This window comes from Pseudonaja textilis, chromosome 1 (assembly GCF_049901715.1).
Source record: "Pseudonaja textilis isolate UNSWEBS1 chromosome 1, rPseTex1.2, whole genome shotgun sequence".
NCBI lineage: Eukaryota > Metazoa > Chordata > Lepidosauria > Squamata > Elapidae > Pseudonaja > Pseudonaja textilis.
In genome coordinates this window covers 51,464,813-51,486,941 of record NC_141990.1, presented here as the reverse complement: position 1 = coordinate 51,486,941, position 22,129 = coordinate 51,464,813, and the positions used below count along the sequence as shown (strand labels likewise).

Here is a 22,129-nt window from a genome sequence, read left to right as displayed (position 1 = left end):
TCCATTTATGGTCCTTAAGACATAATGAAAATAGGTAAAGTGCAGAAGGGAGCCACATTGTGTCAGGGAAAGGCTGGAATGTTTGGTGCACTTTAGGGGGAGAAAAAACCTGAATATAACAAAAGTGAATAAGAACATGGAAAAGGTGAATAAATAATTCATGACACTGAAAAGTGAACAGGAATCATTCTTATGATACTAGGATCATGGGTCATTTAATGAAGCTAACTAGAAAGAGTTTAAAAACAGATAAAAAGCAGTTCTTCATTAACTTGTAATTAATGAGATGCAGAATATTGGCCTATAGTAGGCTTTGGCTTTATCCAGTATTGCTGTTCTTGGGAAAGGAAACATGTTGACCCTAAAATAGCTTTCCTAATCAATTTGTTATATTACCTATGTCACCAGTGTTCAAAAATCAAAATATAATTTACAGCTTATCTTTCCTTTAAAATGGGATCAAACCAAAAGTGTTATGTCATGCCTGTCGCTAATAATAATAATGTTTGCATAAGGTGGGGTACAGTATACACACACTTTGAATTGCAATTCAAAAGGTTGATATGCCTGTGTTAAATAGATAACTTTTGGCAGCATTTCTAGCCTATCTAGCTTCTTTCAATATATTTCAAGGTTCAGTGTAATAGTAAAAAGATTTTATGCCACTCCCTTCCCGAACATACTGAAGCACCATAATAAGATTTTATAAACTATTAAAAAATTAAGCTTCACCATATTTATTTTTACTATGCTTTCTAGAAGATTGTGTATAGTTGTATTTGTAAAATTTAGCATATACTGCTTACAAGTACTCACAATTTTTTCTTACATCAGTTTAATCCCTTTTTCATAAGATATGTTATATTTGCACACTTCATATTCTACACATATAGTTGATACGGCTCTCATGCTGGCAAAAACCAAAAAAGCACATACAAATCTGGGTTTCAGTAAATTGTAAGACTATGGAGGGTTACCAAGGCAGATTAATCCAATACTTAATCTGAAGCAAAATAGTATAGAGTAGCAACATACCAATATTTTCAAAATAATGTCCTACTAAATGACTGTGCTACCAAACTCCACTATCTGTGAGTTCATCTTACCCTTGTACAACAAAATTTTTGTTCTGCAAGTTCTGGATATCCTCCAAATAAGATCAGATAACATGTTCTGTCTGGGGCTTCAAGTAGAAGAGGAGAAGAAATACACTTTTTTTCATAAATGACAAATATGCTATCATATTGTTGAATTTATTCCACAGAAAAAATGGTTTTCTAGACAATTTTCTGATGGATGTATGCCGGTTTTAATTAATACAATTGTTTCCAAATAGCTAACATTTATTGAGTCAGAGAGTACTGATATTTCAAGGAGCTTGTACATTTTAAATAATGCAATACTGTCTATCTGCTATATTAGCATTACATATGCTAATCCATAACATACATGTATTTGGAAGAGATTAAAGCCAGACATTTTAATATACCATGTAAATCAAAATTAATGTTAACTAGAAGTTTAATAATTATACTTTGTTAATAAAATAAGAAATATGCAGGAGTTGTATTCAGCAGATACTTGAAACAAATTGTATAAATTTAAACAAGTTTAAAGAATCAAGTCACTATATTAATAACATGCACAAAACATCAGAAAAAATTGAAAAGGAAAAACAAATTCTATCAATGTTTTTAATTTTTCAGAGACCTTTTTAAAAATATAACAATATATCAATATTCTAGCCTTGGTCAAGATAACAAGCCATCAAATATTTATCAAGTAACATCTTGCTCCAGCCACCATGAAGAACGCCTCTGGAATTTGTGAAGAAACTTTTTGTCTGAAAGATTACTCTTGTTTCTCATCACCTTTTACAGGTCTTTTTATACGTGAATATGGGCTAACAGTGTCATCCATCACAAAGTCATAAAGCACTTTAATCCAAGAGTTATATTGTGGTAAGTGGTCATAGTATTCAGGAGCCATTTTCTTTAGCTAAAATTGAAAGGATATGCATACATGTATTAATCCAATATTCCATCTTTAATTTAAAAAAAATGCAAAAAACCTCATTTTCAAAGCTTTAAAAGCATGATGCTGAATATGTCAGGATTCTTGCGATTGCCCTAATTAAAATATGAGCCACAAGCCAAGCTTCAAAAGAAACCAAAAAATATTAGGAGCAACATGTCCAAAATTAACCTGTATGAAGCCAACTCTGGCATACGTAATTTTATAGTCACCTGTGACCCTTTTTCCTCCCTCCCCCCGGGTGTTTCATAAATGGATTTTCGCTGGGCAGAAGACCTGGTAGCTTAGCTACAACCTTTGTAAGATAAGTGTTGGAATGTATTTCTGGTTTTAAACTGCCGCACTGCTCCTTCAGATTCCAACCCCCCCCCCTTCATTTATAGCAACTCTATAACAGGCATAGGAATGCTTTACAAGTTGAGAGAATACACATCAACAGACAACATAACTATTCCAGTTCCAAACTGAACTAGCCATTAAGAAAAACTTGCAAGAGTATCCCATCTGGGAACAAATTAAGAACTTCTCTATCACTTAAGTCCTAAACATAGCTAGTTTGAGACACCTTTAAATTTCCCATGATTGTTTATTCTATAAAACCTGTATCAGCACTAGAAACAAATGTCTCTTAACTGATTCGGGATTGTAAGGCAAAAATATTAGATTAAGAGAGATGTACCTAATATCATTTATACCTCAGTTATGCATATTACATAATTTTCATGTTATTGAAATCATTTCTAGTAATTTTGGAGTACCAAAGACTAACACTGGAATAATCACCTATTTCTGAGGTATCTTTGTTATTACCAGTGTAAACCTAAAAGACATAATTCAGGTTTTGCTAGAACTGGTGGTATGCAGATTATTTATCTTCCTAAAAACTGATTTCCAACACTGCTGAATGTTTAGGGAGTTCCACCAATGCACCAGTGTGTTCTAATTTGGTTACATCCTTTCCAGCAGAGTTGCTTGTTTAAGATGGACAGCTATAGAAACTGAATGGATAAAAACTCCTTAAATGCTTTCTTACATTTTTTGCTAACAGAATTGGGGTTGTGGACCCTCAATTGATTAATTCAAAATAATTTTCACTAATTCTTCCAAAAGAAGCATCTTAGCAATTTATTCCTCGATAAAATATTCCATGTCCTAATATTTTCTGTAATGAAATGCTCATTCCTACAGATGTTTATTCAGTTTGGGTTTATTTACTTGACTTGTATGGCTGCTCAACCCGTGGCAACTCTGAACAGTCCCAGTATCTGGGCAAGATATCCTTATTTATGCCCTATAAATTTTGACACTGCTCCATCAATATGTTCTTCTATCCCATGAATTGTTCTTTCAAAATCAGTAAGGCAAACTATAAACTTATTTCCTCTAGCTCCTCAATCTAATTTCTAACAAAACTGTTAAGGCCATCAACAGGAAAAATGCTCTCAAATAAAACCACAAAACTAACAAAAACTAAAAACACTCTTGTTCTCTTGTCCCCATTTTAATGTTGGATAAAGATGTGATTTGACTTTAAGAACAATCCGGTTCTTTTTGGATTTTGAAACTTTTCTGAAGGGCCAGCAACAGCCTATGTTTGCTTCTTACTCCAATGGTATGTTTGCTGAAAATCTAACAGGTCTTAAATCTGAAACACGTCTGTTGAAGCCACAGAAGCAGCAAGCAGTGTAATAATTATTGACTAAACTTGATTATTCTGACTTGACACAAGGCAACTTATTAACACTGTGTTAGAAATTGTTAAATTTGAAATATTAGCTAACTTTACAGAGCATTTTTTGTACAAACTTGGAAGACTACGCGTATATATTTTCAGTTAAGGCCTGTAGTAATTATAAATCCCTTTCTTACATCAATGATTGTCAAGAATCTACTTTGCCAAAATACTTGAACTTTATCAAATGATGATATATGATATCATTCCTTGTCCTCTATTAAAGAATCTTAACTAAATATATGCTACTGCTCTGAATAAGCATTATACTTGAAACAAGTGACTATGTTCAGTTTATTAAATATTTATTTTTACAATTTCTTTCTAAACATTTAGGTAGTTGTAATGGTAGGTTAGTAGTATCTAAGTAATCGTAATTAAAGTACAAACATCCTACATTAATTTCAAAGTATTATAACTATGCTACATATTAAATTGCAGCAGGAATCTGAGCATATTCATGAAATGGGCTTTTAAGCATTTAGCTGTAAAAACAAAATAAATGTACTAATATTTACTTACCAGTGGAAGACTTGTTCCAGGAACATTAGGAAAATCATGATGTTCATTGTGATAGCCAACATTGAAGGTAAGTTTATTCAGTGGACCATAATATGAGTATGTTTCATACCCCTTTAAAAACATATAATGTTCAGCTATGAAATGTCCTGAAATAGGATGCAAGCCCAGCCCCAGTATTACTCCTGCCAGAAGATAGAACAATGATTTTATTCCTAGGAAATAGTATACAAGAACATCAAAGACAAATTGAATTGATAAATTAATGATTTCTAATCGAGATATTGGCTTGGGATTAATACAGAGTGGTCGAACAGCATAAAAAAGCGGCTGGAGAATAATCCACATGAGTTTTCGAAAACGGGTACAGAAAAACCATCCTTCAAAGTTGGCAGGTATATCCACATCAATTCCATCTGCACCAAGATAACGATGATGATCCATGTGGTATCTCTTGAATGATATGGAGTATGGTACACCAAGTGGGAGATTGGCAAACATTCCAAACCATCGATTCCAGGAAGATCTAGAGTTGCCAAAGGCACTGTTGTGAGCAATCTCATGAATTGCCAAAGTCATGGAATGGTTGAGACAGCTGCCAAATACATATGCCCAAAACACAACCCATTTCCAGTCCAAATCTTTAACCAGATAAAGAGCAACAAGTTGTGCAAATACCATAAGTAGAACCAACCAGATCACATTGTAGTCTGGTTTCATCAAGGTTTTTATCTCTGGATGTTTGCCTGTTGAAAGAAGAGAATAGATATCAACTGACAATTGAAATTTCAATAAAAACTCATTTAAAAGTTAGAAGATTGCATTAAATAATGGCTGAGTTAACACAAATGTACAGACTACAGGTAGTCCTCAAGTTACAACCATTCATTCAACAACGGTTTGAATTTACAGTGGCACTGAATCAATGGCACTTATACTAGTTCCCAAAGTTATGGCCATTGTAGTATCCTGGTGGTCATGTGATCTAAGTTTGGATGCTCAGCAGCCTGCCCACATTTATGACTGCAGAGATACTTCAACTCTCTCTACCTGTCTATGTCCCCTCCATCTCAACCCTTTTGACCTTCTGTACTCCACTATCTATGGCCTTTCTTTTTTCTTACCTTTGCAAGCCAACTGCTGGCCACACAAGGCTTTCCTCCAAACATCATATGCAGCAGTTTCCTTGCAAGACCTAGGGAAGACCTTGCTTGGCCAGCAACTGCCACACAAAGGGCTACACTGGGCATGCCCCCATCAGAAGTGGGAAGGGAGAAGATGGCAAAGATCAGCTAAGGAGATGGAATATAGGGCAGAAGAGGACTTCTGAGGTGGGCTGAGCTGGGGTTTCCTGAGGTGGTTGTGACCTCATGTCATGTTGGGAATGGCTGTGGTTCACACCAGTGTTGGGACTACAGCAGCTACAGTTTAGCGATGTGGTACTGGAGTGGGCTTGGGTGGCTGGATTTCCCAGGGTGGATGTGGCTTTGGTCTGTGCCTCAGGTTTCTTGCAGCCCCTTGCCTTGATGGGCATGTCTACATGTCTATTGATGACCATCTTGTCAAAGTGCCAGGCTTCCAGGTACTTTACTTGGCTTGCTCTAGGATGGTCTTGGCTTGGTCTAAGATGGAAACTGGTTAAGTTGTCCATATGTTGTGAAATTAAAGAGTTTTCATCATGTCTTCTGATTGCTAGTTGGTGTTCATGTTTTGCTAGTCTTCTGCCTGTTTGTCCTACATAGTGGCTGTTTGCAATCTTTACCCTGTATGTTGTAAATTTTTATTTGTTTGTTTTCTAGGGCTGCTGGGTCTTTTGGTTTACCAAGGATGTTTTGAAAGGTTTTGGTTGGTTTGTGTGTTATACTGATTTCTAAACTTGATTATTGAAAAAAGATTGAATAAGGGGATGAAGGTATTATTGTAATATTAAGGAGAGCAGAGGAACAATGAGTTTGTAAAGAAGAATGGAAGTTGCTTCTTTCCCTTTTAACTTTTTTTTCTGCATCTTTCCTTTATATAATAGCAGTAGCATTTAGACTTATGCTGCTTCACAGGGCTTTACAGCCCTTTCTAACAGGTTTATAGAGTCAGCATACTGCCCCCAACAATTTGGGTCCTCATTTTACCGACCTCAGAAGGATGGAAGTCTGCATCAACCTTGAGCCTAATGATCTGAACTGCCAAATTGCAGGCAGCTGGCTGTCAGTAGAAGTAGCCTGCAGAACCACACTAACTATTGCACCACTGCAGCTCTTATATTTCTATATTTGTCTTTTACTAATGTAAATACATCATAAAAATTAATACTTAAACTCCAAGACATAAGGAAGGCAAATTTAAACTGTTTAAGTAGACGTTTATTTTTCAATGCTTCATGAAATATTGTGCAATGTTAAAAATGACCTGTCAGTCTGCATATTGGACACCATCAAATTGTATTCAATTCTCGATGGCAACCTGAGTAAATATTTAATTCCAACTATTTTCAATCTACATGTTCTACATGTTATTTAAGAATAAATTCAACATTCTCTTTAACATTATATATCCATCTTCCATTTCCCTCAGCAAGTTTATGTGCTAAACACAAATGTTTATTCTCCTTACATCTTTGCATAATGAATGTGAAAGTCTACTAGCTGCTCAGCACATCAAGAAAGCAGACAGCCTTGACTTCTGGTAGTGACATCACAGCTAAGAGGACAGAGGGGGAACAAGGCTCTGTTATTCCCATCTGATTTCGCCTGTCTGGAGACCTTCAATGGTCAAAGTTAACCCCCGGAGGGGTTGACTAAGGTAGAAGGGAAGCCCTGAAGACTGTGTGGAGAAAGGCAATCTTCTGCTAAAATGAGGGGAAACCCCTTGAAGCCGACAGTAGAGAAGACAGTCAACATAGATGACCAGAAACTTTGACAGCTTGGTGAAAGACAGGAAGGAAAAAACAAAAGAGTAATGTGGCTGTACTGGGTGAGAACTTTTTAACTTTCTGCAAATGAATCTATCCTGATTTAATAGTAAAAACTTTTTGAAAAGGGGGACTCAAAAAAAAAAAAGGTAGAGCAGGATCTCTGCTCCCCCAAAATAGTGGCAACTAAGTTTTCAGAGCCATTGACAGATCTAGAAAAGAATGGCAGAAATGACTATAAAGGAACAGAGTTTGAGTTAAAGGAAAGTCCAGATCAACTACTTTGAAAGAATCTTAAATATCTGAAGATTAGACCTGCCTTTTCCAAATATAGTTTTGTTGTTATCTTCTGACATTTTTTCTTGACTGTAAAGTTTCCTAAAAAATTCCTGGATTATTTTCTTTTTATCTTCATTCTAATGATGGAGGATCCCCTTCTCGTCTATCAGTTGGTGTATCATTTTCTTCTCTTTCTTCAACTTGTACACTAACCATTTTATGTGCTCATGTGCATGTTCAAAAAAGTTTTGTTTCGCCATTTTATTTTTTTGTGCCATTTCATCTTGCACTATCAGTTTATGTTTTATTTGATCAATTTTCTCTTTTATCTTATTTTTTGTGGCTCATTCTGCACTTCTATCTCCAATTTCTTAAGCTCTTCTTGTAGTGTTTTTTGCTGTTGTTTCCTTTTATTACTTTTTCGTGCTATATTACCGCTAACCCTTGAATGTATGCTTTTGCCATATCCCAAACATTTTGCAGTGATGTTTCTTCTTTTTTGTTTTCTTTAAAGAAAAATTCCATTTCTTTTTCCATCTTTTGTGTGAACTCCTTGTCTTTTAAAATAGTTTGATTCATGGTCCATCTCGGTTTCTTCTTTTGTCCCTTCCATGTGGAGTTGTGATCTGCCTACATGTTCATTTCTATGTCTACCTCTTGGACATCTGTTCTCATTTCTGACGCTGGTGTAAAATACCAGACACAGTGAGAGCAATGTGATACGCAGGAATAACAACAGTGGAAATAACAGAAGCAATTAAAAGACAAAAAAACAATAAAACACCTGGACTAGATAGGCTTCCAGCAGAACTTTATAAAAGTCTACAAGAGGCACTAGGATTGTCAATGTTGGAGGTCTATAATGAAGCGCTATTAAAGGCCAAGCTCCCCAAAACATGGACAGAAGCATATATTACAAGACAGAGATCCTCTACAGATAAAAACCTACAGACCAATATCATTATTAAACGTAGATTATAAAATATATGCCTCTATAATTTCAGAAAGATTAAAAAGATTTTTAAACAAATTTATATATCCTGACCAGAATTGTTTCCTACCTAAAAGACAATTGAAAAATAGTATGAGGATTATCTTGAATATATTGGAATATTACAAAGCCCATTCTGAAAAACAGCTAGCGTTAATCTTCCTGGATGCACAAAAAGCCTTTGATAATATGAGCTGGAAGTTTATGACACTACAATTGAAAGGTGTGGACTTTGGTGAAAACTTTGTAAATATGACCCACGCAATATACTCCAATCAAATGGTGAAAGTGATAGTAAATTGGGAAATAACAGAAAACTTTAACATAACCAAGGACACAAGACAAGGATATCCACTGTCTCCTCTTTTATTCATACTAACCTTGGAAGCCTTGCTTAGACAGATCAGACAAGATCCAGAAATAAAAGATTTGGAAATAAAAAAAGCATTTACAAGCATTTGCAGACCACTTAGTATTTATTTTGGAGGAACCCTTAGCAACAGGACTCAAATTAATAAAGAAAATTGAAGAGTTTGGTGAGGTGGCAGGACTAAAAATAAACAAGGAAAAGACCAACATATTGACAAAGAATCTTACAAAGAAATAGAAAAATGAACTGACGGAAAAGATGGATATACAGATAACTAAAAAAGTTAAATACTTGGGAATTTGACTAACAGCAAGATGTACATCTATTAAAGAAGACAACTATACTGAATTAATACATCAAATAAAGATAGACTTGGAAAAATGGAGAAACCTACAGTTGGTCAGAAGGATACCACAACAAAAATGAATATTCTACCAAAATTGCTATTCTTATTTCAAGCAACCCCGATAAAACTAGGAAAAAAGTTTTTTGAGGACTTAAATAAATTGATTTTAAAGTTTGTCTGGCAAGGCAAAAAACCAAGAATCAAGTTGAAAAAGCTGCAAGACACCAAAAATAGCGGGGTTTGGGCTACCAGACTGGGAGCTGTATTACCAGGCCTCAGTGCTCATATGGATAAAGGAGTGGATAAAGGAGTGAATTAGAAGAACAAAATAATATTGATGTTAGAAGGGCATGACTTACTACTGGGGTGGCATGCATTTGTATGGTATGGAAAAAGTAAAATACATAGATTCTTCCAAAGGCATTCAGGAATGCTCTGCTGTCAGTATGGGAGAAAATTAAGCAGAATCATTGCATGAAAATACCCGTCTGGCTATCCACAATGGAAGCGCTAATATATCCTAATGTTTAAAATTGGAAAAAATCGAGAGGTACAAAGATATCCTAAACAAACAAGGGGACTTAAAATCAAAACAGGAACTAAAAGGTCAGGGAATCGACCTGGCCTGATGGCCACATATTCAAATACAAATGAGACATAAAGATGCAGAAATATATGGATTTTATAAGGAACCCCTAGAATTAGTTCAGATATTTCTAGGGACAGATGACAAATTAAAGAAAATTTATAATTACTTATTGAATTTTAAAATGGAAGAAGAACATGTAAAAGAAACCATGATAGTATGGGCCAAAAATTTTGGATATAACATAGAACTAGACAATTGGCAAAAATTTGGGAGAAATTACAAACTAAAGATGTCAACAGCATACAATGAAAACCTTTACAAAATGTTCTACAGATAGCATTTGCCATCAGCAAGAATGGCAAAAATATTCCAAAACATGTCGCCAGAGTGCTGGAACTGTAAGCAGATACTGGGGTCCTATTACCATATATGGTGGACTTGTCCAATGGCAAAAAAAAAAATTGGTTAAAGATTAAAAGGTGGTTAGAAGAAATGACAGCACAACAAATAGATTTAAAACCAGGATTGTTCTTACTAGGTATACTACTGGGGAAATACAACAAAAGAATTATATATTTAATGTTACATGTAATAACGACAGCAAGAATTATGTATGCACAAAACTGGGAAAATGAAAGTATACCTACAGATGAAAAGGTAATAAAAACAATACTTAGACTGTGCCAAAATGGACAGGTCAACGATGAAAATTAAGGATAAAGAAGAAACAGAGTATTGTTTAACATAGGATTTACTGTATGAACAGCTAGAAAACAGAAGCAGAAGTTAGTAACTTTATAAAGATGATTAACAAAATAGAAAAACACATATATAAATATATATATAAGGATAACTCTATAAGCAATATTACCACTGGACTACACTTGGCTATAGATTAAAGTGTACAGAATGATTAGAGGTGAACATATTATATAATTCTGAGAATAATGGTTATAATTATGGTGTATAATATGTATATTCAAAAGAGACTTGATACAGAGAGCACACTGTCATTGCAGAAATGGAAACTTAATGTATAATAAAGGAAAATGTATAATAAAAAATAAAGCAGGCAGCCTTTACTTGGCCCACTGTTCTGGTTACTCATCAGTGTTCAGCTTTCACAACCAGACATAACACTAGAAATTACTTAACTGCCTAGATGCAAATTACCCATATCTTATATTAAAAACACAATCCTAAATTACACATCTACACACATAGGGACTTTTTAAAAAGCAGTAGGTGGAGACCCAGCATAAAATAGTGATTAAGGTGTTGGACTTGCTGTGAGAATGCCCAAGGGCAAAATGAATGCAATCTAAGAGAAGGCTGGGAAAAAATATGAGTGTTAATTGGGATCCCGGACACCCGGGTTCCAGTTGACACTCAACCATGGAAGCTTCCTGAGTGACCATCACCCCCTTTAGGCTGATCCTCCTTCAGAAGAGTGCTGTTGAGGGGGCGGGGGGGAGGCGAATGGGATGAGCTAAATGAATTCCTAAAAGACAGACAGGGTATCAGCCTAATACATCAGCAAATACACGTGCCTCATAAGAAGGCAAAGCCCGAGTTGAACTTGAGTTCCAACCTTTTCTTTGGGGAGTTCATGGTAAAACCCACAGTTGAGATGTCACGTGAAGTGAGTCCTACATGACCGCCAAGAAGAAACTAGCATTTAACCGATTTGGATCAAAGGGGGGGTGGGGGTGGGTATCAACCCAGAGACGGATAAAGTCGAAAAAAGCCCGCCACGCCTGTTGTAGTAATAGGTCTCCTTCTGAGGTGATTCACTGAGCCCACAGATGCTTTTGTTCGCCCTCCTACTTCCCCGCTATCGCTTCAGCCTCTCCCACCCCGAAAGGCCTCGGAGAAGACGACGACGCCCCTCCTCGCCATCCGGACAGGACGCGCTCACTTCTCCTCATAAGGCATTGGCGCAACGCGGCGGCGCCTGCCACACAAGAGGAAAGCCCCGGAATCGGGAGAGGTGGTGAGGATATCCCTCCCCGCCGCCGCCAGAACTCACTCAAAATCTCTTTGCGGCGGTCCGCGTGCGGCTGGTCGGTGTAGACCCACTCGAAATCTTCTCGGGCCACGAAGTTTCCCATGCCAGAGGAAAAGCCGCCACCAGGCCGTGGCTCACCGGAGGCTCTTTCTACCGATCCCCACGAAAACTGCAATTGGCGGCGTATCAAGACCGCTATTTAGCTGCCTCTCCCTCTCAGATTGAAGAGAAGGAGGGCCTCCGCCGACGGCCGCCTCTTCGTCGCGGCCCCATTGGCTTCCGCGGGCGGCGACGTCACGGAATCAGCGCCTCTTCAGAGAGGCCGGAGGGCCTAAAATTCAAAGTTGCCCCCCCCCCCCGCCTCACACATTTGGAGAGGGTTCGCGCGTTGGGCGTGTTTGTTTTCGACATTGCCAAATCTTGTGGTTAATAATGTTACCCTACCATTGAGTGCCGGGATTTCTACAGACTGCGCTCACCCGGTGTCTTCATCCAAGGAAATGATGCTGGGAGCTTCCTCTTCATTGGAAGTTAGGGCGGCGGAGGCACGGAAGTGGGCTTGTTCTGACGTTGCCCCCTTCGCTTGGAAAAGCTGCCTCGACTTCTTTTGCAATTCGGGGAGGCAACGAAGACGCCGCTCTTTCGCTGCCCAAGATCCGGCTGACGTTCAGGGCTATATTAATAACGTCTCTGTCTCTGTCTCTCTCTCTCTCTGTCTCTCTTTTTAATGATATTTCGGATGCCTTCATGTAATGCATAACGTTTGCCTTTGCAAGCTTTGTAAATAATCGCTTACGCGCGTAGGTGCATCTTGCCACAGAACATTCTCTCTGGGCGGCTTGCGACAGGTGATGCTGCTGCGGATAAATATACCCACTCAAGTTCTAAAAAAAAGAAGGAAGATTGCAGCGGTGGCTGGGACCGTGAAAACGGAAGGCGTTTCCGGTCTGTGGTTTTTAACATGTATATTGGGTTGCTGAGGGGGTGGGTGGGTTTTTTTTTTTTTTTGTATTGGTTGGTTGGGAGCATAAGCGGGTGGTGCCAACGTGCCTACCGGTCCCTGCCCTATTTTATTTTTCTTATATGTATCCATGTATTCATAACTATGTTTATACCTATTATCTTGTAAGCAATTGACAAACCAAATAAAATAAAAATAAATAAATTTCAAGATGTAAATGCTTTAAATGCTTCCTCGCGCCTTCCAGAGTCTTCAGTGGGAGCCCAGCCTCAGAACTACTTTCGCTTCGGCGAGGCTCTCGACGCCTCAACTCGCCCCATGTAACTGACTGAAAGCAGAAAACCGAGGCTCCGGTCGGGCCTTCTGCCGGACGTGCTCCTCCCCCCCGCAATTTAACAGCCGCATTTTGGGGAAAATTTTGACAACAGGAGCGGCGCTTTAAAAACTGACCCGCCCCTTGTGGGATGTTGATACTGTGACGTCGCCTCTCCCCCCTTATATCAACTGGACTCTCCCAAGAAGGGTGCGCAGGACTCGAAGGATGCCCAAATTGCGGATCCTAGATTGCGAACGTGGGAATGGCGGTAAAAAGAGGGCGGAGAGGAAGGAGAGATGAACGTGTAGACGGATATTAAAGTCCAACTTTGTATCGAAGCAGTTTTGGACTTATGGCTGATCAAAAGGTTAATGTGTTTTATAACTATATATCGAAGAAAGGTGGAAATCATTCTTCATTTTTCTTCATTTTATACACCTCTTAATAATTTTTGTTTTTTTGTAGAGAGAGCCAAAGTAGATTAGCAGCACATCTTTCAACTTCTCTATTTTGTACCTGCAGGCTCAGAAATAGATGCCACAAAGAGAAAGAGCATTTTCAATAACAAGGCAATGGTTCTATCTAGTAAATATCTTTCTGCCTGTTAGTAACAAGTAAACATAAATTCCAGAATAGGAAAAAGGTGGGGGAAGTAACAACTAAACAAAATACCGAATAGGAAAAGGGGGGAATTAAAATATAAAAGAATTGATATAACTTTATTACTTTGTTTTATATAACAAGTAGGGGATGAGGAGAAAAAAAGAAATATGAGATACAGAATCTGGTTGAGAAGAACTTATGACAATAAATGAATATTACATATTACAAATAAAATTGCTTTCTCATCTGAGGGTATTCATGCAGTGAAGCCAGGAAAAAATATTGAGCCAAGTGGATCAAAGGAGGAGGATCCACACTAAGTCCAAAAGGGAATATTCCTGGAAAAGATAGTCCCCAAAGGTGCTTTTCCTTTAGGGAGGAACCGGATTTTTTCTTTGAAGATGTTTCACTTCTCATCCAAGAAGCTTCTTCAGCTCTAACTGGATGGTGGGAAATGAAAGAATTTATATTCCTTGCAGAGAGCTGGTCATCTGCATTCTTGTTGAGTTGTTGAGGCCACTCGGGGTCACCCTACAAATGCGTGTGGAGACTTATTGGCTGCAGGATGTTTTCTACCCTGTGTCCCTTCACTGTTGAAGACAGGCACAGGCTGTTGGGGATGAGCCTATGTTGTCTGCATCTCAGACTGAAGTGCAAATGATTCCTTATTAGTCTGCAATTTTTTTGGAAATCCGTTCATAACTCTTGCAGCATTCGAAGGGTGTTTATCCAAAATTGCATAGCTAAATTTCTATTGGGATTCTCTGTCATCCAGGTCATGGTTGTCCCAAAGATGCTACACTGAAGAGATATTTGCCAGTAGGCAAAGGAGAATTGGTGATCCCAAGGATCAGGTTACTTCCAGGTTTTAAAAACATCTAACCATGATCATACTTTTTCAAATAAAAAGTAAGAATACATGAAAAAAACATTCACACAAAAAGAATGAAATTTATTTGAATAAAAAGAATTAACAAGCCACCCTTTGCATGTTTCAGAAATTATTTGGAAGAAATGATAAAACACAAATGTAGCTGCTAGTTATTAAAGCTATAGGAGTCTGAAGGAAAGAATTACTGCTTTAAGACTGAGTGATTCTTTTTCAGGTTGAAAAAAAAAGCATTTTTACTGAATAGCAGAAATTAAATCTAGACTAGAGCACTTCTTCTGAACCAACTTATTAGCAATTATGGAAAAATAGGGTTCCCATTGCAGTTGGCAGGGCAAAGACAAAATTGTCTGACCCATAAATAGCTAAGATCAGTATTGGACAGACTACTAGGAAACCCAAAGATGTAAAGCTCAACTCTGAAGCCAAAAAATATATATCCTGGAATAAAGCAACAGCAAGATATAGATGGACTGTATGAATTTAAAGTTGGGCAGAGGACAAGTTTAATAAATAATGATGCATGCATGTAATATTACCACTTATTACAAGCTATGTTGTACTATAATATGATATAATCCTGCATAATATAATTGCATAATAGATAATACAAACTGGCTCCCCTGTTTGATCTAGTAGTTAAGGCATCAGTCTAGAAAGTGGGAGACTATGATTTCAAGTTCTACCTTAGCCTGAAAACCAGCTGAGCCTGTTGCTCACAGCCCAGGGCATTTCACAGGTTGTTGTGGGGAAAATAGGAAGTGTGTTGGATCACCTTGTTTTTTAAAACAACAAAGGTATATAAATTAAAATAAAATATGGCTGTCACATAGTCAAATGTTCAGACTGGATTATATTTATTTGTATTACTACTGTTCCTTTATGCCCCTAATATCACTTGGTGTTGAGCTCTAATAGCTTTTATGTACTATAAATAGTATAGTTTTCTGCTAGTACAAATGACTCTAGGCCCAGGTTGTTAAACACGCTGTGTCATATTGCTGTCATGTGACATTTTGTGATGTTTTCCCCTTTGCAGAGCTGAGGTAGGTGTGGCCTGTGCATGACGCATCTGGCCTGCAGGCCGCCAGTTTGATTCCCCTACTTTAAACTATCCTTTCTGATTGGCCAGGGAACTAACAAACTTCTTATTGTCTTTATGGAGGAAAAAAATACAGCTTTTTTTCTACATGTACAAGTCAATTATCTACTCAGGAAAAAAAAAAGGTTTGGTATCAGTGGTGCAATTCAAATTCAATAATATTGAAAGTATTGTAAACGTATGGGAACAGTATTGGCTGAGATCATGGTCAATAAGAAAAGGCAAATTCAGAACAAAGCACAAAATGATTAGGCAGCACTCAGGAAGGGAAGCAAAATCATGTCACCCTTGATTCTTTGCACAACTGGGCCTAGGAGTGAATGATTAAATATAAAGAGACAGGGATGGGGGTTTTGCTGATTCAACTTCTCATGCTAGTTTGAGACAATTGTTTCTATGGTCGAAACTGTCAGAACAAACCAATTTAACAGGTCAACGTCCAGTTCTTGCAATGTATATTTGTTAATGTTTTAAAATAGTGGCTATTGGTTCTCCATGATCCAATTTACAAGTGGAAACCAAACAATCTGTTTGAGGAAAGTTTATTTGTACAGTACTGAGAATAGATCTACCCAGTGGAGGGAACAAGCAAACTTAGTCTTAAAATAATTGTTGACCAGCAGTGATGTCATCTATACAAAGGTTAAATTTCCTGCTTATAGTGAGATATGCAGCAATAAAGTGGCAGTAGTCAGTTGTGGTAAATTGCTTTCTAATTTCCATTTCAATGCAGAAGTTATGGTTTAAGATAATCTATGGGACAGAATCTGCAAATGTTTAAGCAAATTATTAAGGAGGCTCACTTGAGCTTAATGGACTTGTAAGTTTGGAGGGTTTGGTTCAAGAATTTGTTTTACTCCTTCAATATCAGGGACCCGAATATTGAGAAAAGATTTTCCATGTTTCATGCCACATAACCCTTCAGTCAAGAAAAATATATTTCCTGTAAATACCAAAACTATTTTTGTACTACTTTGTTAGATTTCTGCAGAGAGGTGACTTGTGACAGTCAAAATGGCAGCTGGATCTATGCAATTAAAGCCTTCCCCTCCTCCCCTTTTTTACACACAATGCATTAAAGAAAAAGGCAGGCTGGTAGCTTGATGATAGCTGAAGAGTATAAATATAAAATAGAATCCTTCAAACACAGAAAGTCCCTTTTAAAAACCTAGAGAGAGCAAAAGTTATAATTTCTATTAAGAAAATCCCATTCAGAAGAAAAGATCACACATAACCTTTTTCAACATCAAGACAGCAGGAATTGATCAAATTATGTAGAAACAAGCTACCAAAAGTTAAAAATGATTAAATTACTCATGGGGTTTCCCTTCTCTTTTCCCAGCTTGCTTGCAAAACTGACACAGATAAGAGATAATCCAAGGTGGAAGGGATCTTATAGGTCATCTAGTCCAACCCCCCGCTCAAGCAGGAGACCCTATACCATTTCTGACAAATGGCAGTCCAAGCTCTTCTTGAAAGTCTCAAGTGATGGTACTCCCACAACTTCTTAGGTTCCATTGGTTGATTGTTCTCACTGTCAGAAAGTTTCTCCCTATTTCCAGATTAAGTATCTCCTTCAGTTTCCATCCATTATTCCTTGTCTGGCCTACAAACACTTTAAAAAATAGCTTGACCCCCTCCTCTCTGTGGCAGCCCCTCAAATATTGGAAGACTGCTATCATGTCTCCCATGGTCCTTCTCTTCACTAGACTAGCCATGTCCAGTTCCTGTAACCGTTCATGCAGCACACTACATGCAGCAGGAAACGCCTGACAATGATAGAATTAGGAAGATTTTTTTGTTTTGAACTAAATACAACAAATGGAACCTTGTAACAAAAAGGACAAATGTAATAAACCAAATGTAAACACTAACCTTGTGAAATAAATCCTAGATTGGCATGTTGTAAATAAAGAAAAGTTTTGTATAAAGGTCTTATACAAAGTTTAAGTCATTAACGTTTACTTGGGGCATTTGATTTGAATCTCTGTCCAAAGCCTGAGGCTATTTCTGCAGAAAGAAACAAAGAGTTCCAGTGTGACTTATTGGCCACTCCCACCAGGAAAACAGAACCCAGCTGACGCTCAGATCATCAAGGCTCTTAAGAGATTCCCTCTCCACTTCATTCTTTCCCCTTTTATTCCCTTCTTTTTCTCAAAGTAGAAGATTGAATTTTGTTATCAGTACCAAATTTGGGGTGTAATTCTGTAATCACTAATCAAACCTTAGATAATCAGTTTAGACCTTTTTCAATTAGTTTTACAATTGGCTATTGTAAAGAAATAGCATAGACTGTAAATTCCCTGATCCTTAAGCACACAGCGTACTCGAAAAAAGAAAGAGATGTAACTTGAAAATTTATGGCAAAGCTATAATTGAAAAAGTGGAATGTGTGACTCAGTATAAGAATTTAGAAAATGTACTCTTGGAATAGAGGAAGTGGGGAACACATGCCCATATCACTGCATCTCCCACTCTATTTGCTGAACAAGCAAACTCCTCAGCAGCAAGCCTGACTGCGCCTATATTTGCCAATTGCAGCTTGTTGATTGGCTGAAATAGAGAGATGCTGTTGTTGACTTTCTGTGCTTCACTGGCATCCCTTCAAATGTGGCACCTGCGTGCAGGGAACCTGATCAACCTGAACCTATCTGATTCTCAGAAATTGCCTGGGCAAGTGCCTGCAGTTTTCTTGGCAAGGTTTTTCAGAAGTGCTTTGCCATTGCTTCCTTTCTAGGATCAAGGTCATCCAGCTGGCTTTGTGCTCAAGGCAAGCCAGAATGCAAAGTCTCCTGGTTTCTAGCCTGATCCCTTAACCACTGTTGGCTCTCTTCCTAAAATGTGTATAAAATATAAAAATGCAAAACTGGTAGAGATATCAATGTTTTCTTTGGGCCAGACTGAGTAGAAAAGTCAAATAGTGCTAGTACAGATAGTCCTTGAGTTATGATTACAATTGACCCCAAAATTTATGTTGCTAAGTGAAACATTTGTTATATGAGCTTGCCCCATTTGACGACTTTTCTTGCCACAGCTGTTCAGTGAATTTAAGTTGGAAACATGGTTCTTAAGTGAATCTGGCTTCCCCATTGATTTTGCTTGTCAGAAGGTTGCAAAAGCTGATTACATGACCCCAGGACACTGCAACTGTCATAAATATGAACCAGTTGCCAAGCATCCAAATTTTGATCATGTGACCATGGAGATGCTGCAAGTCATAACTGAAAAATGGTCATAAGTTTTTTTTTTCCAGTGCCATAGTAACTTTGAAAAGTCACTAAATTAACTGGTGTTAAGTCACTTTTGTCAGTGCCGTTGTAACTTTGAACAGTCACCAAATGATGTAAAATACTGTAAATCAATACTACCTGTACTATCCCAGGTCCTTGGGAAGGACTCAATAGGTGGATAAAAATGCCAAATCCAGTCTAAACACCCGACTGTGTGACAAGCCACAATGATAATTTAAGAACAAATGCATACGAAGTCACAATTGAGAAGATGGCTAGGGATAGCAAGTGCCACCTCTACAAGGAAGCTGAAGAAACAGTGGATCAACTGGTTAGTTGTTGCAAGAAGATCGCACAAATTGATTATAATTAATGGCATGACAAAATAGCAACAACTGTTTTTTGGAAGATCGGCAAGAAATACCATTTGGCTGCAAGCAAGAAGTGGTGGGACCATCAACTAGAAAAAGTAATAGAAAATGAAGCTAAAGTGCTCTGGGACTTTAGCATTCAAATCTGCCACATTACACCCCAGACCTAACAACTGTCAATAAGAAAAACAAAAAAGTCTAGATACCGGCAGTACCTGGAGATAGCAGAATAGAAGAGAAAGAATTGGAGAAGGTAACAAAACACAAAGACCTGCGAATAAAAATAGAATGACTAAGGCAAGGGAAATCAAAGGTGATGCTAAGCATCTACCAATGGGTGCTTTGGGTGCAATCCCAAAACAAGCAGCACACCACTTGAATGCCATTCGCATCAACAAATTCATCTAGGAAGCAGAAGGAAAATTCATTTTCTTGATAGTATATTCACAAGTAGAAACCTCTTAAATTCTTGACAAATTGCAGCACTACAGATATATTTCACAATATATAGTGCTAAAGCAAAAGAATCCCAACACTACACAAAATATTACTCCCAACCCCATACAAAGGGCATAATATTTGTATCTAGATAACTTTCAGCCACTATCACCACAACATGCTTTATTTTATTTATTATTTTTTGTCATCCCATCTTTATTTAGAAATATTTCAAGGCAAGGAACATACATAATGCTCCTTCCTCCACCTATTTTCCCCACCAGCGATCAGGTGCAGTGGGTTGGGCTAAGAGACAGAAACTGGCCCAAGGTCACCTAGCTGGCTTTCACATCTTAAGATGGACTAGAACTCACAGTCTCCTGCTTTCTAGACCAACACTTTAACCATTATACTAAATGGACTCTGATTTTCTCTCTTATGTGCAATGGCAGGATAATTTTAAAAAGTAAAGATAAGAAAGAAAAACATTACAGGTTTTTACTTTTGCTTCTACAGGTAGCCCCCATTTAGCAATTACAATTGAAACTGGCAACTTGGTCATTAAGCAAAGCAGTCACTACATGAAAAATCATGGGACAACGGCTGTGCTTATGATTTTACACAAAACAATGCATACTGACTGACTGCAATGACAAAGATGTGACAGAGAGGGAGGGAAGGGAGGAGGGAGAGAGGCAGAGCTTGGAATTCCAAGCTTGGAAAGATAGCCATGTTTTCAAAGATTTGCAGAATTCTTGTAGGGTGGAAGTCATGTCAGTCTCGGGTCAGTGCGGGAAGGTTGACACTTTTGCCTGCCGTTATGGCTTTTTTTTTTTTTAACTTCCCTAGAAGACTCTCCTGCCTGTGATTCATAAGTCTGTTGCAATACTTCAAAAGAGGCATTCCTATCACTAAGAAAAGAGGGAATTTATTTAAGATGGTGTCACTCAAATGAAGTTTTTGAGGACAAGCTCTGATGTAAAATAATATGCAGCAATAATATACATTATTATCAGTATCATAGTGAGATATGAAGCATTTACAGCCATCCTCTTTCCAGTGTGGAAAACATGCTTTGGCATTAATGCATCACATTGACTCACAATTGTATGAATCAATGCACCTCATTAGTGGGATGATCTAATCCCATATATTGGTTGCCTGTTCTGAGTCATATACCACCAGTCAGAAGTAAGATGAAAACAAGGCCCTCCTTCAAGAATACCTGAAGATTATTGATAATTCCCCACTGCCAATGGCATAGCCTGCTTGGAGTAAAATAGATTGTGATCTAGATGCATCTTTACTGCTAAAGCATTTGTAAAAGATGATTTCCACACTCACAACTTGTGGAAATAACACTGAATTGAAAACTGCTCCCAACAATGTCGAAGATTTCCTGCATCTTGGAAAAACTACCTGGATTTGACTAGCCCTATGCGATATGGACAACACTGAACTGAATTCACACTGGTCATGGTAGATATGCAGATGCCCCCTATAATTGGGGCAAAATACTATTGCTGAATTGTGATCATAGGGCCAAAAACAAATTATCCAATACATACTGAGAGTGTCAAAACAGAGCCCATAATGGACATTTCATTGATACCCTGGCTGCAACAAATGATGTAAAAATTATTTGTAATCTTCTTGTTAAAATGTCAGGCTTTATATATTTTGTTTTGTATCCCCCCCCGTGTTCCTTTTTACTGAAATAGGTCAATGTGCCATATGATAAATACATAAGTTGCATCATATTGGAAGACCATTTTATTAAAGAAAATCTCTTCTTTGAAAAGTGTATTCCACATTTTTTTCTAAATGATTCAGATCTTCCAGAAGATAATGGGATCAAGGAGCCTTCACCACTTATTATACTGGATTTGCTACATTTCATATTCAGTAATGATTACTGAGCCACTCTCCATGTTTGCCTTTTTCTACAGAAATTTCAGACACAAATGCTTGATTGTGTGAAGACTCATCCCACTAACCATGCCCAGTCATAAAATTTCCCTTTTCTCATCCCCAGGCTATGTGAGAGGAGGCATCACTCCAAAGCTGTTGCGTTTTTTACATGTTTACAAGTCTTGTCATATAAATGTTATATGATGCTTCATTGATAACATTGGCAATGATGAAGTTAGGAGATGGGATCTGGCAGGTTTCCCTTTGGCTCTTTTGGCTACTATGAGCGTGCCCTTTCCCTCTGGTTGCTGGGCACCTCCCATCACGTTCATTTGGGTTGGGCTGTTTTAAAACATTTCTTTAGAGGATTTTGGAAAAAGTAGACAAATCAGAGTTTAAATTATGAAGATCTTAAGAGAAAAGTTATGTCAGAATTCCCCAACCCCAACTCCACAGCCCAGTGTTGTGCTGCAGCCTGTTTGAAACCAGGCTGCAAAAGTGATGGGAAAGTGTGTGTGTGTGTGAAGCTGCATTT

The 22,129-nt window shown here is 37.7% G+C and overlaps 1 protein-coding gene across 1 annotated transcript; it reads right to left on the bottom strand.

The window, feature by feature from the left end:
- Positions 1–1,237: 1,237 nt before the first annotated feature.
- Positions 1,238–11,946, bottom strand: DEGS1 (delta 4-desaturase, sphingolipid 1). Its single transcript, XM_026695688.2, has 3 exons — positions 11,795–11,946; positions 4,289–5,031; positions 1,238–1,998 (listed from the first exon to the last, which is right to left on the bottom strand). Exons 1-3 carry the CDS (start codon positions 11,874–11,876, stop codon positions 1,852–1,854), a joined length of 972 nt encoding a protein of 323 aa, XP_026551473.1. The 5' UTR covers positions 11,877–11,946; the 3' UTR covers positions 1,238–1,851.
- Positions 11,947–22,129: the final 10,183 nt, after the last annotated feature.

Bases quoted from the DNA above. Each gene is read 5' to 3' on its own strand.
- DEGS1 (XM_026695688.2), bottom strand. From the start codon at position 11,876: ATGGGAAACTTCGTGGCCCGAGAAGATTTCGAGTGGGTCTACACCGAC. The intron at 5,032-11,794 runs GTGAGTTCTGGC...TTCTTTCAACAG, and splicing joins CCGCCGCAAAGAGATTTTGA to GCAAACATCCAGAGATAAAA. The intron at 1,999-4,288 runs GTAAGTAAATAT...TTTCAATTTTAG, and splicing joins CTGGAACAAGTCTTCCACTG to CTAAAGAAAATGGCTCCTGA.